Source organism: Cygnus atratus, chromosome 23 (genome assembly GCF_013377495.2).
Source record: "Cygnus atratus isolate AKBS03 ecotype Queensland, Australia chromosome 23, CAtr_DNAZoo_HiC_assembly, whole genome shotgun sequence".
In the NCBI taxonomy this organism is placed as follows: domain Eukaryota; kingdom Metazoa; phylum Chordata; class Aves; order Anseriformes; family Anatidae; genus Cygnus; species Cygnus atratus.
Genome location: NC_066384.1, coordinates 875328 through 890647, shown reverse-complemented (window position 1 = coordinate 890647; position 15320 = coordinate 875328). Strand labels below are relative to the sequence as shown.

The 15320-nt window shown below is 64.9% G+C and overlaps 1 protein-coding gene across 1 annotated transcript in view; it reads left to right on the top strand.

Moving 5' to 3' along the window:
• Positions 1–11521: 11521 nt before the first annotated feature.
• Positions 11522–15320, top strand: part of MACF1 (microtubule actin crosslinking factor 1) — a 117145-nt gene continuing 113346 nt past the window's right edge. The window contains exon 1 of the mRNA XM_050715157.1: positions 11522–14054. Coding sequence (XP_050571114.1) covers positions 13952–14054 — 103 coding nt within the window. The 5' untranslated portion in view covers positions 11522–13951. The remainder of the gene's footprint in view (positions 14055–15320) is intronic.

Here is a 15320-nt window from a genome sequence, read left to right as displayed (position 1 = left end):
GCACTGCCCGTGCTTGGATGGGGCTCCCCAGCACGGCTTCTCGTCAAATTAGTGGTCCTTAATTTGCCAGAAGAGCAGTGCCGTTCCCGGTGGAGGCCCCTTCCGCCACGGGGCAGGCACCGTGTGCGGCCGCCTTGCTGTTGGATCACGCTGGGCTGGTTAGTGCTGCCAGCACAACTTTTAAAACAAGTAAATCTCCTCTGGGGTTTTGTAACCGCGTCGCGGGTGGCACGCGGCTCCTTGTGGCACGTGGAGAGCCGGGGCTGGGTGTGAGCAAAGCATCGAGGCCAAAGGCCTCGGGGAGCCCAGCGCCGTGGGGGCTTCGTGGGGCACCTGGTTTTGGGGCAGCCCAGGTGGCGTTTGTGGTTCGCTGGGTGTTTTCCTGTCTGCTGCTGTCCTGCCTGCAAGTCTTGCAGGGCTTTTTTGTTCCCCTCCCAGCGCTCTCGCCGCGCTGAGCTCCTTGCCCGAAATACCGGCAGGACACACAATCCCCGGGACCCCCAGCCCGGGGGGCAGGTGGTGGGAGCCGGCTGCGGGGTGCCCGCCGGGAGCTGCCGGCTCATTTGCAAAAAGGGGGGTGGCTTCGGCCGGGGGAGGTTTGAGCAGAGATCATCGAATAAGGAGAGGCAGGGCTGGGCCACGGGTGGCCAAAGGGCAGCGGCGGCGGGGCGAGCGCGGGTGGCTGCAGGGTGCCGTCGCCCCGATGCCTCCCAGCTGAGCAGCGGGGCAGCCCGGCAGGACGATGAACGTGGACAAGTACAAGAAGTTCCTGGATGGCCTCAGCACCCTGAAAGGTATGCCAGCACCCCTCGGACTGGGGGGCAGAGCTGCTACCGAGCTGCATCCGTGCTTCGTGGTGGGGTGGGGAGCTGCCTGTGGGGGTCCCGGCGCTGCCCGTGGGGGTCCCGGCTGCTCCCCTGCCCTTCCTCAGGCTCCGGCACAGCCCTGCTTGTTGCATCCTCCGGGGACTTTGAGCTGTACCCAGCTCCCGTGGAGACAGACGTGGCCTTTCTGCGGACAGGCGCCTGGGAGAGGCCGTGCTTTCCGTGGCTCAGCTTCACTTCCCTGTTTTGTCTTTGCTTTGGGCATTTAGCAGCGTATCTGGGCACAAAGCAAGCCGTGATGGCTAGCCTAGCACTGTACTGAGCACAGGAAGTGGAAGCTGATTTGCAAACAACAATAGAAAAAGAAATTGAGCTCAAAATCAGCCCTTTGAGGGGAGGGACCTGACTGCAGCTCTTGTGGCTTGGGTGCAGGTGCTCGTCTCCGCAGCGCCTGGCCGTGGGTGCGTGGTGGCACCGTGCTGCGGGTAGGGGCTGGCAGCACCGCGTGCAGACCTGTCTGTTTTTCCTTTTTCCCCCCCTTTTCTTCCATTCCCAAACCCTTTTCCCTGCCGCTCTGCTTTCCCCTGCCTCTCCCCGGGGAGCTGGTTGCAACACCTGATCGCGCGGCTGGCGGCTGGCAGGGCGGCCGGGCCGGCAGCGAGCCCTGGCTGCGGGCAGGCTGAGGGCAGGAGGGCGGCTCGGTGTCGCTGCGGGCTCTGCTGCGGCACGGCAGGAGCCTGAATCTGCCGGGGGTTTGGGGTGGATCCGGTGGCTTTCGTCTTGGTGCAGCTCCTCCACCCAGAGCACCTTGCTCTCTGCTGGCAATGTTACCTTCCCTGGTGCCTCTGCCTCCAGTGGTCTGCTCCTGGCGGCTCTTAAGAGCCTTTTTTTTTTTTTTTTTTTTTTTATTTCCCCCCTTTTCTCGGAGCAGCTTTTTGCTCAGGGACTCGCAGCTGGCCTCGTCCTGCTGCAGGCAGGTATTGGGAATCGCCTGCTGGAAGGGCGGCGCCGTGGGAGGGGAAAGGAGAAAGCAGCTGGGATGGCGTCACCTGTCATCTACCAACACTTAGTGACCTGCTGCTCCTTACAGCGCTGCCTCGGTGCAGCTGGGCTCTACCAGCTGATCCTGCCGCACGACAGAGGTGAATCGATTCGATGTTTAATTTAGCAGGGAGCCAAGGGAGTTGTCACCCGGCTGCCTGGCGGCCTCCCCACCCTCCTGCCGGCGACGCCGAGCGGGGCTGGTGCGGGGGGTTAATCCCGGTGCTCCCGGGCTGCTCCGTGCCTGACAGCTGCCCTGAGCTATCGTGTCCGGGAGTAATATAATTCACTTTCTTACGCTGGCGCAGCGTCCGTCATACATTTTTCGTGAGCCTTGCTGCAGCTGGCACGGGGAATCAATGTAAAAGGAGCTGGTGTCGCTGTGCGCCGTGCCGGGGAGGCGGCTGGCTCCGTCCCCTGGCCACGTTTGTCCCCGTGTCTTCAGTGCTGGAGCAGCCTCATCCTCAATCCCCTCGGCTGCTCCCTTTACCCACCGCCCGCGGTCTGCCCCTCGCTGCTGGCTTAATTCTGGGTTGGCTTTTGCTCGGGGTCTGGGCTTGGCTGCGATGGAGGGGAAGACATGGTTGGCCAGAATCTGCTCCGTGCTTTGGGTGCCCGCGGTGTCCCCAGGGTGTCCCCATGAGGCAGCCCCGGTGTCAGCGAGCTCCCGCCCTCGGTCTGGGGCTGTGGAGGTTTTGTGCCCGGTCTCCAGCTGCAGCTCTGCGACTTTCCCTCCTGTCTGCGAGCGTTGCGTGCCGAGCAGCCGAGATGACATTGTTAATAGTCATTGCGAGGCTGCTGGAGCTGATGTGGCAGCTCGTCCCTACCCAGGTGCTGCCCAAAGTCCTGCCTGCATCTCACCAGTGTCTGCTGGGCTCTCCGGGGCGATGCCGGCACGCTTTCTCTCACCAACCACACCTACCGCAGCCCTCTGCAGCTTTTAATTCAGGAGCTGGGAGAGGGGAGGGAGCCCCTTTGTGCGCAGGGGCGGGGGGGGCGTCAGGGTCCTCGGGGGGCGAGGAGGCTCCGAGTGGCACAGGCAGCCCCTGGCGCTGGCTGAGCGCTTCCCCAAGCGCCCGAGCGTGGACGAGGCTTTGTGCAGACGCCGGGTGCGGTTAGGGCTCGGCTCTGCTGGTGTGGAGATGGCTGCGGCGTGCCCGTCGCGGCGATGCTTTGGCGCTGGCTGCGGCTGAGCGCGCTCCTCAGCTCCGAAAGCGGCCGCAGGCGGGCTCCCCTCGAGCTGCGGGCTTGGACAAAGCTGGTGGAAAGCAAGGTTTTATTGCCGGAGAGGATTCTTAGCCCCTGCCTCCCCCCGTCTCTATTCAGCTCCCCAGGGAGGTGCAGGCAGCAGCGGATATTGGAGCTGGGGCCGTTTCATATGTAAATGCTGGGTGTGCAAGTGCAGTGCCCTGACCCCCGGCAGAGTGCCAGCAGCCGTGCCACGGCCCGGGGGGGCCTTGGAGGGCGTCCCGTCCCCCCCGTGCCCACGGGGACCGTGCGGTGCTGCCCCCCTTCCCCTGGGCCGGGGACAAAGGATGCTGCTGGGGGCTGCCCCCGGGGCTCGGCCCTGGGTGGAAGGGAAACGGGCTTCTCCTCGGCTGCGCTTCGTGCTCTCGAGCCGGGGTCATTTTGGGGAGTGGATGAGATAAAGTGGGTCACCCCGCCTGGCCTCAGAGCTTCCTGGCTCGGGTTTCCCTGGGCAGCAGGCGGTCACGGCCCCAAGGCGACGAGAGCCTTGGGCTCGGCTCAGGAAACCCATTTGATTACAAATTTATTGCTGGGTTAATTTTATCCGTGGCATGACGACGGCTGGTTTCGCTTTCTCAGAAGTTTGTTGTTTACTTGGCAGCCAGATAAAATCCAGCATCTTCTTGGCCTTCTCCGTGCGCTCGGGCTAATCTCCCTGCTTCATCTGACCTTGCCGTTGGCACGCGCTTTCCCCAGGGGAACCGAGCTCAGATTTTCCCCGTGGCAGGGCATCCTCGAGTGGACCTCTGCTCCTTCCCATACCGGCGTGTGTGTGAGCTGTGCCTGCAGGGCTGCTCCTGCCAGCAGCCAAGGGACCCGGAGATGGCAGTGCTGGGTCTGGGGGCTGCGGTCCAGCCGGAGCTGCTCTTGGTGCTTTCTCACCTGCCTGGAAGGGAGCAGCTCTCCGGCAGAAACCTTCTCGTGCCCTTCAGTGTCTGCAGCTGCTGCTGGAGCTGCCTGCAGGTGCCCGGCTGGAGCTGGAGGCCCTGCACCATGCGGGACTTGGCATGCTGGGAGCAGGGGCTGCGGGGGATGCTCCTGCTGTGTTTAACAGAGTACCCACAAAATAGCAGTGCTGCTTCTGCTGCTGAGCTCCTAAACCCCCGGACGCGTTCCCAGCTCCGCTGGCTGCCTTCGTAGTGGTGACACCCCTGGTTGTGTGCCACACGGCCGTGGCAGTGGCTCTGAGGGGTTCTGCCTGTCCCAGCTGCGTGCAAACACAGCAGTAGCATGGTGGGTGAGGCATGGGGTGTAGGAATGAGCCCCCTGCAAGCTTTTGGAGTGCAGGAGAGGGGGAATCCATCCCTCCTGCTGCTCCTGCACTGACTGGTGAGGGGTCGTCTGGGACCTTTCTGCTGGGGGACAGAGGCCCAGGCTGACCTGGTGGGTTTCTGCCATAAAAACCAGGGATTTGTAGATGTAAGGAGGTGGCCCTGCTGGCAGGAGGGAGGCACAGGGTATTGGAGCAGGCAGCACGAGCCGAGCCCTGCCCTGGTGCCGGCGTGGTGCCCGCGGCTGTCCCCGCGCGTTGCCGTTTGCCTTCGTCCCCTCACGTGATGGTTTCCCCGCGCTGGGGCCGCCCAAGGTGGCCGGGGGTGATAAGGGTGCTGGGGCCACCATCTGCTCTCGGCACCGCGGGCGGGGGCCTGAGCGGGTTTCAGTTCCCTGTGCTGGGGATGTCCCTGCCGAGCGGGGACAAGGGGTGAAGTGTCCGGGTGGCGATGGCATTCAGGGTGTTTGTCAGAGCAGGGATGAAATCCAGGGTGCGAGTGGCGTGGGCGCGCGGGGAGCGCTCGTGCGCGTCCCCTGCCGGGGCTGGCAGGCGGCCGCGGGCCCTGGTGGCAGCGGGGACAGTCCTGGGAGCTGGGCCCTGGGGCTCTGTAGTGCTCCCAGCACATCCAGCGGAGCCAGAGATGGCTTTTTGCTCCTGGAAGGTCCAGCTGAGCCCTCTTAAAAGCATCTTAAGGGCTTGGGCTGAGCTGGTGGGATCCAGCGGCCATCTCTGATGCCTGGTGCCGTGCTGGTGCTTTATCAAAGCAGGCAGAGAAATGCTAGGAACTGGATTATTTCACACGGTTTTTAGTGGGGATTAAATTTCTCCGTGGGAGAGAGCGGGTCTCTAGGGAACGGGGGTCCTGGGCCCCTGCCTGCCCCTGTTCTTCTAATCCCAAATTCCTCTCTGCGGCTGCACTTCAAGGCCTGGTTCGTTACGGGGCTGCCTGCATCAGCTGGAGCTGAAACCATTTCTGTGGCATGGCCGCGTCCAGCCCTGGCCGGGTGCTCAGGTGCCGCGCACGGCAGGAGCAGGGCTCCAGTGCCGGAGCACGGCCGTGGCCGGTCCTGCTGCTCTCTCCTGGGGCACTCAGGGGTTGTTGGCCTTCCTCTGGTTCCAACGTTCCTCCTTCCTCTGTCACAACGTCCTGTGACAGCCACGGGGTGGCCGGGCAGGATGCAGGGTGGGGCTGCCCTGGCTGCGGGGTGGGAGCTCTGCGTGTCCTGGTCCCATCCTCAGCACCCTGGGTGCTGGGACCCCCCGTGGCTCCGCCGGAGGTACGGGCACAGCACCACGCTCCCACCCGCCGCCTCCCTGCCGGCGCTAATCCTGTTCCACGCCGTGTAGTTGGGAGATCTGATGAGATCAAGGTTGTCTGCCTGCCCTCTATTTATAGACGAAAAGGAGCGAATCCGCCGCTTGGCTCTCTTTGACCTCAATTTTAAGACGGGGCTTTGCACACCTCGTGTCCCACGAGCTGCCGTAGTTCCTACTTGTGCCCCGGTGCCGGTCAAGCCCTGTGCATGGGGCGGCTTCGCGGTGCACGGTTGGTGCAGGTTCCCCCCGTTCCCCACCTTGCAGCACCGCTCGCGGGCAAACGGGGGTCGGTGTGGGGCTGGGGGCGGCCCCGCAGGGCCCGGCTGCTGCGTGGAGCCCTGTGTAAACGCGCCGCGGGCCCCCGCGCCCAGCACAAAGCGCGGATAGTTCCCGCTAGCCCAACGTTTTCGTATTTCCCCTGCTGCCAAGAAGCCTTCGGTTCGCGTTAGAATAACAAGCCTGTTTGCGGAGACACCAGGCCTTTTGTTAAGCCGGCAGAAAAGGGGTTTTGATTCAGGCGGCCTCTCCCCCCGCTGGCTTTCCTGCTTCCTAAGCTGCTGTGGGAAGCGCAGAGCTTGGCCTTGAGCGGCCCTGAGCCGGCGGCTGGGGCTCGCTGCGTCCTGCCGGGGTTTGTCTGTCCCGCCGGGGGCTGTCTGTCTGTCCTGGGCACCGCATCCAGCCCTGAGCCGTGCCTCGTGCGTCCCGCAGGGGTGACGAGCGGGGCTGGGGCTTCAACAGGGGGGTTCCTCCAGGAGCGGGTGCAGGATGCGGCCCCGGCCCAGGCTGCTCGCTGCCACCACGGCCTCGGCCCCGTGCTGTGGGTTCGGTCCCCGTGTCGCACCCCACGGATAGCGGGGCGTGCTGGGAAGCACCGAGCCGGTGTTTACCCAGCGCGCGGACGGCGGCTCTGCGGAGGTGTGCTGTCCCCGTGGCCGCAGGGCTGGGGAGGGACCCGGAGATGGCATCGGCTTCCTCGTCCTCCCCCGTCCCGGGAACAGAGCCACCTCGCCGTGTCAGCACAAGCCCCTGGGAAAGCGTGGAAGCGTGCGTCCCGTGGGCGTGCGGGCGAGCCACGGCTGCAGCTGAACGCGGGGCAGAGCAGTGGGGCCGTGGTGCTGGCGGGACCTTGGGGCTGCTTCGTGCCCCCCGCCCGGAGAAAGCCCCCGGCAGCGGTCTCCCCGTCCCCGTGCTTCGCCCAGCAGTAGACCTGGCTCCCTCCCACCCTGTGCCACTGCCGTGCTGCTGGTGCACCAGGCTTGGTGCTCCCCCGCTGCCCGCCTGAGTGAGCGGCCGCGAGGTTCCCGGCACTGTTTGATGAGCAAGCCCAGCGCGGCTCCCTGCCAGCGCCCTCGCAGGGGTGACAAACCCGGGGAGGCTTCTCAGAAGTGGGAAGCGATGAGACAGTGCCTGAACCGCTGCGTCAGCAGCAGGCCGACGGCCTCGGCGGTAATCTGGGAATGCTGGCAGGCGGTGAGTGGATGGAGGCTGTTAACACGGGGAGAGGAGCAGTGAGATCACCCTCAGCACCTATGCTGCGTGACGTTCCTGGTTTCCTGCCACGGGGAGGGTTGGGAAGCAGCATTTGAGGGGTTCCAGAGGTCCATCCTAGCACCATGGGATGCTGCATTGCATGCGTCCAGCTTGTGCAGCCGGTGGCTTTGCCAAAGGGGACCTCCTAAGGTCCATGTCAGGCACCCTGCTGCTGGAGAGGGGCTCTTGTGTCACGGGGGGCTGCTGGAGGGGAGGGTGCAGTGCTGGCAGCTAATGGCCCCCGTGGAAAGCTGCAGAATCTGGGTCACCAAAAAGTGAGTTTCACCAAGAAAAGGAGGCTGGGGTTCTGTGCCGGTGCCTCTGGGGACGCCGGCTGCTCTTGTTCCTGCTCTGGTTTAGGAGCTGCAGGAGGCCGGGAGCAGCTCTCCTGCCGGCCCCGCTGGGATGGGCTCGCTGCAGATGCAAAGGGAAACAAACGCTCTCCTCCCGAGGTGTTTCAGTCCCTTGAGGCCTCAGGCTGGAGGTGCCAGCCCAAGGGTTAACGGCGAGCCTTGCTCCTGGGGAATGATTAAGCCGTGAGCAGGTGGCAGCTCAGCTCCGCTGTTTGCTTTGCAGAATGAGAGCCAGCAGCCGTAATATTTGCTTCCAGCTTCTCTCTGCCCTCCCATCCACTGCTCGCAGGGGCAGTGTCGGGGCCGTCCCCCCTGCAGCCCGTGCCCACCTCTCCGCTGCTCCCGGTCCTGGCTCAGCACCCCCAGACCGGGGCAGTGGCAGTCACAGGGCCCATCAGCACAGGCAGGTCTGTGTTGGGAAGGGAAGTCTTTTTTGCGATGTAATTACTATTTTGGTGCCCAGACGTCTGCTGGAAAGGGGAACATCTCCGTTGTTATCACCGGCACTTCCTTTTCCGAGTTCCTCGGAGCTCAGATTTTGCTGCCGACAGTGTGGCGGGGCCGGAGGCTTCCCGGTGCGGCTCCCTTATCGCAGCCGTGCCGCGTCCAGCGGGGCCCCTCTGCAGAGGTGGTTGTGGTTAAACATTCACGTGGGATGTCCTCTCTGTGCAGCTGCAGGTTGGAGGCCTCAGTCTAGGGCTGGTGCTGAGCAGCCCTGGGCTGAGCCGGGCTTCCCGTTATCTGTGGGTCCAGCCCAGCTCGCAGCTCTCTGGCTCCCTTGGAGAGCCGTGCAGTGACAGGAGGTGACGGTGGGGCACCTGAAGCCTCGGTCCTTGCACGGGCAGCTTTCCCAGGACAAAACCCTTGCTTGATGCCCACCAGGACTTGTGGGGTTGGCTCTTACAGAAGCGTTGCTGCCAGGGAAGTTTTCCGGTCCCGTCCTCTGAGACCTTTTGCAGCCCCGAGTTCGGCTCAGGGGACGGCGCAGGCTCATCCCCGTCCCTCCCGGCTCAGCCCGGTGCCACGTGAGGGCTCCCGGGTGATGAAAGCACGAAGGAAACGCTTAGCACGGGGAATGCTCCCGCTGCCGCCCGGCACGTTTGGGGAACCGGAGGCTTTGCCCGCACAGGCCGGAGCCGGTGATTCACCTGCAGCGGGAGCAGCGTTCAAAGCGGAGGCAGTGCTGGGGAGGAGCCGGTCCTGCGAGGCCACGCTGGGCAGCGCCGGGAGCCACCACCTGCCCGTTCCGCCTTGTTTTTCACAGCCCAGATCAGAAGAAACGTCATCTTTGTTCTGGCTTCCCTCTCTCAGGGCTCCGGCGCCGAGGGCAGGGTGGAGCGAGCCCTGCGCCTGCCGGGGCCCTGCCTGTGCTTGCCGCCGCGGGTGCGCCCGGCCGGAGCTCGCCGCGAGCACGCGCCCTGCGCGCAGCGGCCAGCACCGCGTCTCGCTGGGCTGCCTGCCTGGTGCGCCCGTGTTCGCCGCACTTTCCAAGGACGGCTGCGCTGACGGCGTGATGCCGTGGGTCTGGCTGCCCCCCGGGAGAAGCTGCCCGTGGCGTGGGGAGACGTGGAGCCTGGCTGAGCCTGCTCTGAGCAGCATTTGCTCCCACCCGCTGCGCTGCTGGGAGCGGAGGGGTGCAGCCGTGCAGAGCATAGCAGATATATTTTGGAGTTTCTCGTGTGTGAGAGGAGATGTGATGCACTGGTGTGGTTTGGGCGCAGCGGCTCCTCCTGGGCTTTGCTCGGTTGGTGCCTCGGCAAGGCTGGAGCTGCGGCCCCGTGCTCCTCGCTGCTGCCTTGGAGCAGGCCGTGCCAGGAGGGCCCAGCTGTGATTCGCCTTGGGATCCCTGATCCAGAACTCCTGGATCTCAGAGGAGTTTTTTGCTCCTTTCCAATTTCAAGTTGCTGCTGTAAATGACCAGGATTTGTTCTTGGAACTCCCAGAAAACAGGAAAAAAACAACAGAAAGGAAAAAGCATCACAGAGGAAGCACAGCAGGAAGCGTGGGTCTTGTACCAGGGTCATGCGTTTGGGCGTGCTCAGCACCGCCATCAGCCGGCCCCTCCATCCTCTGCCTGCCGTGGGCTGACCCCGCACGCCGTGCACCCCTTCGCCTCCCTGTTCAGAGCACAGAAACCCCTTTGGAAAACCCACGCAGCATTGTCGCCACCTTCCTGGCAGGTTCCCAGAGCTCCCTGTTGAGCCTGCAGCCCCTGTCCTGTCCAGCGTTGCTTGCTGTAGGAGATGGAGGGGATTTTTGTGGGCTTGGCTGGTCGGGAGCACCACAAAGGGCTGATGGCTCCCTGGGGTGCGGACAAGCTGACGTGAAGCTTTGGGGCCCTGGGAGGGGCTCAGCGGGGTGCTGCCCCCCAGCCCTATGGGGCCCTGGGTGCTTCCCATGCCCAGTGCCAGCAGCTTTTGGGCCAGCTCTGGTCTCGTTGCTGTCGGAGCCGAGCACTTCGGCGTTTCCACAGTGCCACCTGGCTGCCACCTCCCCGAGGCTGGGACACGCCGCTGGACACGCACCCCTGGCCGGAGGCAGCCTGGCCTCCGCTGCCTCCCGGGAGGCTGCAGTGCCCGGGGGACGGAGGAGCATCCCCACGGCATCGCCTGCCCTGGTGCCGGGGTGCGGTGCCCCGAGCGGCGCGGGACGCGGAGGTGCCGCTGCCCGGCGACTTCCCCAGTCATATAAGGAGATGCCGGAGCCGGCAGCCGCCGCGGCGCAGCATTACTCACCGGGGAGGCGCTCGGCCCCCTGCGTGATGCCTCTGCCCTGAGCCAGCCGTGACTCAGCTCCGGGCCCTGCTGCGGCCAGGGCATGGCCGTGGGGATGGGGGACGGGGTGCGTGGGGTGGTTTCGCCCCTCTCTGGGCTCAGCATTTGGGCGGGTCTGTGCCCCCCCGGGAGGGCAGGATGGGACCCGCCTCGCAGCATCCCCATGAAGACGTTTTTATGTTCAAACAGGGCGGGGGGTGTCATCTTATTTTTAGACTTCTGGCGATGCTTTGCAGATGTCTGGGATGGGAGCGCGGGAGGAAAGCCAGTAGCTGTGGGATCCGGCGCGCCAGGCTGCGTGGTGCTCGGGGGAGTGAGAGGGGAATAACGCGTGGGGCTGTGGGATGAGGCACGGGCACCTCCCTGAAGCACGGGGGTGTCTTTGGGGCGGGGAGCGCAGGGCACGGCCCCCCCGGCCCAGATTCCTGGGGCCGGGAGATGCGCGCTCTCCCCACCCGTTTCCTTTTCGGGCCGAGGCGACAGTCGTAACTGGAAGAGCCGCCTTGCAAGGAACTAAAATTAGCCGCGGGTGTTTTGTGTGTGCAGGGCCGTTTCCATGGCTGGGGGTGGCCTTGTGCCGCTGCCCCTGGCCGAGCGCAGGGTGCGGTGCCTGCTGGGGGCTTCTGGGGCCCCCCGAGCCCCCCCGGTCTGCCCCAAAACCATCGCAGCAGCCGCCCGCTCCCCGCATCTCCCACCCCCTGCAGCCGGGTGAATTACAGCCGCTATCGGTTTCCTGCCGCAGCAAGAAATAGCTTCAAGGGATTGCTCATGCCAAGAGCAGGCCATTAAAAGGAGCATTAAAAGGAAAAGGGGGAAACCGGCATTAAATCGAGTGGAATGAAGCGCGATCCTGTCCTCAGCCGGCCGCGGGGCTGACGGTGCCCCCGGGTCCTGGTGCTGGGGGGGTCCCTGGGCACAGCTCCCCCCGGGCATGGCCGAGCTCTGGTGCTGGCTTCTCTTTGTGTGGCCTTGTCCCTGGCCGTGGGAGCTGCCACTTGCTGCACCCCTAAAGCGCTGCTCCCCCAGCAGCCACCCCCTCCCGCATCCCCTCCGCCTGCCCCTGCGCTCCCAGCAGGTCCCTGTGCTGGTGCTGTTATAGCTGCAGGTCTGCTGAAGCGCCCCCCCTAACCTCTGTCTTCCTAAAACAAAATACATAAATTTGAATAGCTTTATTTGCCAGAGGGCTCGTCCAGCTGCATCCCCTCCTTGAGGGGGGTGTGTGGGGCTGCCGCAGCTGGAAGCGCTCGGTGCGTGTTGTGGGGCGCTTGGAGAGGGGCAGGGTGCGACCCCGTGGATGGGGCGAGGAGGAAGGGGAAAACCAGCTCCTGCCTCAGGGCCTTTCCCCGCGAGCCTCGGACACGTCACGGCCCTGCCACCAGCAGCAGCAGCAGCAGACGCTGGCCTCGCAGGGCGCGAGCTGCCCCGTGCCTGCTGCTTGCTATTTATGGTGGCCTCGCGCCGTCGGGAACGGCCGCTGCAGGCGAGCGCTGCCGGGCAGCTCACGGCTCCTGCGGCGCTTCCCCAGCCTTAACAGAAAGCAGATTGCTTTAGATGAAAGCTATGCTGGAATGTTTTTAAGTCGGGCAGGGCCAGAGCTGTGGAAAACACGTTGCCACAGCGCTGAGCCCTGGGGTAATCCTCTTTATTCCCCCTTGCCCCTCTTATTAGCCCGCGTGGCCGCAGGGAGCTGCAGGTACCTGGTGCAGGACGTCCCCGCTCCACGGCCGCAGCTGAGATTTCCCCGGGGCAGCGGAGAGCTTGCGGTGGGCTTGGTTTTAGCAAAGCCGCATGTTTGGGTCTATCACAGTTTACTCGTGACATTTTTCTCCGTGGGCCTGGCCGTGCTTGTGGCTGTGCGGCTGGGGGAGCGGCTCTGGGTGTGTACATGCGCCAAAAATCTCTGCGGGTGTCTGGGCGGAGCGGGAGCCGTGGCCCTGCTGGGTGCTCGTAGGGTGCCCCCAACCTGCTGGGGTTTCGGGGTCTGGTGCAGCTGGGGCAGTGCTGGCCCTGCACAAACCCATCGCCGAGCTCCTGCCCCAGCTGATGCCTGAGCCAGGCTGCGGTTTCGCAGCTTTCCGGGGCGCGGCTGTCGTGCATCGGAAGCGGGGCTTTCCCCTCCACTGCAAGGAGCCTTCAGCGGGGCAAGGTGCTCTTAGCTCGGTGCTTCTTGGAAGCCGCGGCGAAGGCAGAAACCCAGCGTCAAATTCTGAGTAACTCTCCACCCACCCAAGAAGCGAGGCAAACCACTGGGGGCTGGTGGAGGGACTGGTGCACGAGGAGCTCCGAGAGCGAAACCGAGCCTTGGGCCAGGGCCCCCCCGCCTGCTCAGCACGGTCGCAGCGCCGAGGGGCCGGGCCATAACGGCTGTGTGGCAGCAGGGCGTGCGGCTCTGTGGGTGAAACCACCAGAACAACGCCTGTGCAGGCGGTGCGGCCCTACGGGGCCGTTAATTAGCCCCGTCAGACTGGAAAGTGTCGCCATGCAGCGCTGGTGGCCCCCCGGGACTCGCCCGAATGCTGGCTGCAAGAATAACGGGGTGCGGGGAGGGACGGGGAGCGGGGTGAGCCTGCGGGTGGGGGAGAGCCTGGGCAGGGGCCTCTCGGTCACCCCCAGTTAAAGCAGGAGCTGTGGCACCGCCGACACCAGCCCTGCAGCAGCTGGGGGCCTCAGCCTCAGGAGGCATGGGGGAAACCTTTGTCTTTAGAGAGCCTTCTGCTGGCGTTTCCCCATAGACATGCAAAAAGCCCTTCCTGCCCCTGGCCCATCGGCTGCAGAGGAGTCCCGGAAATTAATTTCTCCTAAAAAAGAAAAGGAAGCGTTGCCATGCTGTTGCAGTGCGTTTCCAGGCCTTTTGCCCTGCTCCCTCTGTAACGAGAAATGGCTCGAGGAGTGGGAAAAGCCAACGAGCTTTTGTTAAACTTCCAGTAACAGTGAAGAAACACACAAAGCCTAAATCTGGCTTCGTTCGCTTTCACCTTTGCTGCCGGGGAGAGGATCTCCTACGGCTGGACTGGTGCTCCCTGGGGACGTGCTGGCACTGTCGGCGTGCAGCTGGGTGCCCCGAGCTGTCGGCGCGCCGCCCGAACGCCACCCGCGAGCCCCGGGTCTCCCAGCCCCGTGTTTGGGGCCGGGTGTTTCGGTGTGGCCGTCCCACGGAGAGCCCCCTGCTCCGCGGAGCCGCAGCCGGCCTTCCAGCGGGGCTGGGAATGGAAATTCAGGAGATGACGTCTCTCCCCTTGGAAGGAGGAGGGGAGGGGGGGGCGAAGTTTGACCGCGTGAACACACAGGAAAGATGTTCGTGTCGGCCTGCCGCTCGCTTTCTCCTCTACCCCCACCCTGAGCTCCAAAATCTCCACGGGCCGGCGCTGGCCGTCCCCGCGCTCTGCCAGCTCCGGGGCCGCGGCCAGCTGGAGCGGAGGTGCCGGCGCGGCGCGGGCAGGAAGTTTTGCAGCGTGTGCCGGCAGCGGCTCTGCCTCCCCTCGTTCCCCGCCGGCAATGCCGAGCTCGCGCCGCAGCCGCCTCTGGAGCAAGAAGTTTGGGGACAGGCGTGCAGCGACAGGACGGAGGCCGGCGGGCAGGGAGTAGGGGACGATGCCGCTTTCAGAGAGCTCCTATCTGCCGCCCGCCGCTTTCATCCTCAGCCACGTCCTGGGCATCGCCGGCGTCCTGTACTGGAGGAGCCGGAGCGGGGCAGGTAGGGGACAGGCGCTAAGATGGCTGGCGTGGGGCAGGGTCGGGGCCCGGCGCGGGAGGGACGGACGGACGGACGTGGCTGCCGGGAGGAGGGAGGAGGCCCCGGGGAGGGCAGGGTTAGCGGTGCCTAAACTTGGTGTTTCCCCTCCCGGTGTAAGCGCTGCCGGGCCCCGGGGGGGGAGGATCTCGGTGCAGGGGCCTCGCTGGGGATGAGGCTGCTTTTTGTCTCGGCGCGAGCCCAGCGCACGTGGTGCTGGTTGTGTCGCCAGGCCGTCCTCTCCCCGGGCCAACGTCACCGCGACCGCTTGCAGCGACAACAGCATGTCGCTTACCCGCAGAAACCCACAGAAACCTGCAGTGGCAGCGAGGGCTGTGGCCGAGACGCCGCCTGGAGCTGCTCGGGCCTTGGCAGCGGCTCGCGGAGCAGCTGGAGTGACCCTGCCTCAGTTTCCCAAAATAGGGATTGTGTGTGACCGCATCACGAGGACCGCGAGGGTTCGTTACGGGGCAGGCCGTAGCTTCAGGGCTGGACAAGGACTAACCAGCGCCTTCTGCGTCCTGACGTCTCCCTCCTGGGATCCGTTTGTTTGCCTGGCTCCCCCTGTGCCCCTGTGCAGGGCTGGGTTCCCCCCTCCTTTCGCTTTTCCCGCGTGCAGGAGCGGGACGGATGAGCCTGGGCAGCTGGCAGGGATCTGCTGGGCCTTTTCCCCAGATAACACTGGTGGCAGGCGATCCTTCCTTCCTCCCCCAGCGCTGCCAGGACAGATCTGTTGAGGCCTCCCCAAGCGCAGCCGAATTGCACAAGCGGGCTGCGGGGCAGCAACGTGCCCTGCTACCCACCCAGCGCTGCCCCCGTCTGCTTCGTCTTGGTGCCAGGGCCACCTCGGGCAGTGAGGTGAGCGCTGTGCTCATCTCTGCTCTGTCTCAGGATCTTCTGGCCCCTTTGCAGAGCTGCCATCCCCTCCTGGCCCCTCGTCCCCCCGTACTGCGCTGACCCCGCTGCTTTGCAGGACAAAACCCCGTCCCTTTGGCAAGCAGGTGTCGGGAGCAGCGAAACCCCTCGATCCGCACTTTCCTTCCTCGCTCCTCTCTCGGCAGGGTGAGGTGGCACCCGCCCTGCAGGCACTGCCTCAACCTCTCCCGACATCCCAGAGGACGGGGCTCGTCCCGCGGCAGCTTTCGGCACACGTAACTGCTGCGTGCTCGGCCGGCTGCGCCGTGCAGCCGCGGGCAGCCTCGGCTCTCCGCTGCGTCACCGCTGCTCGGG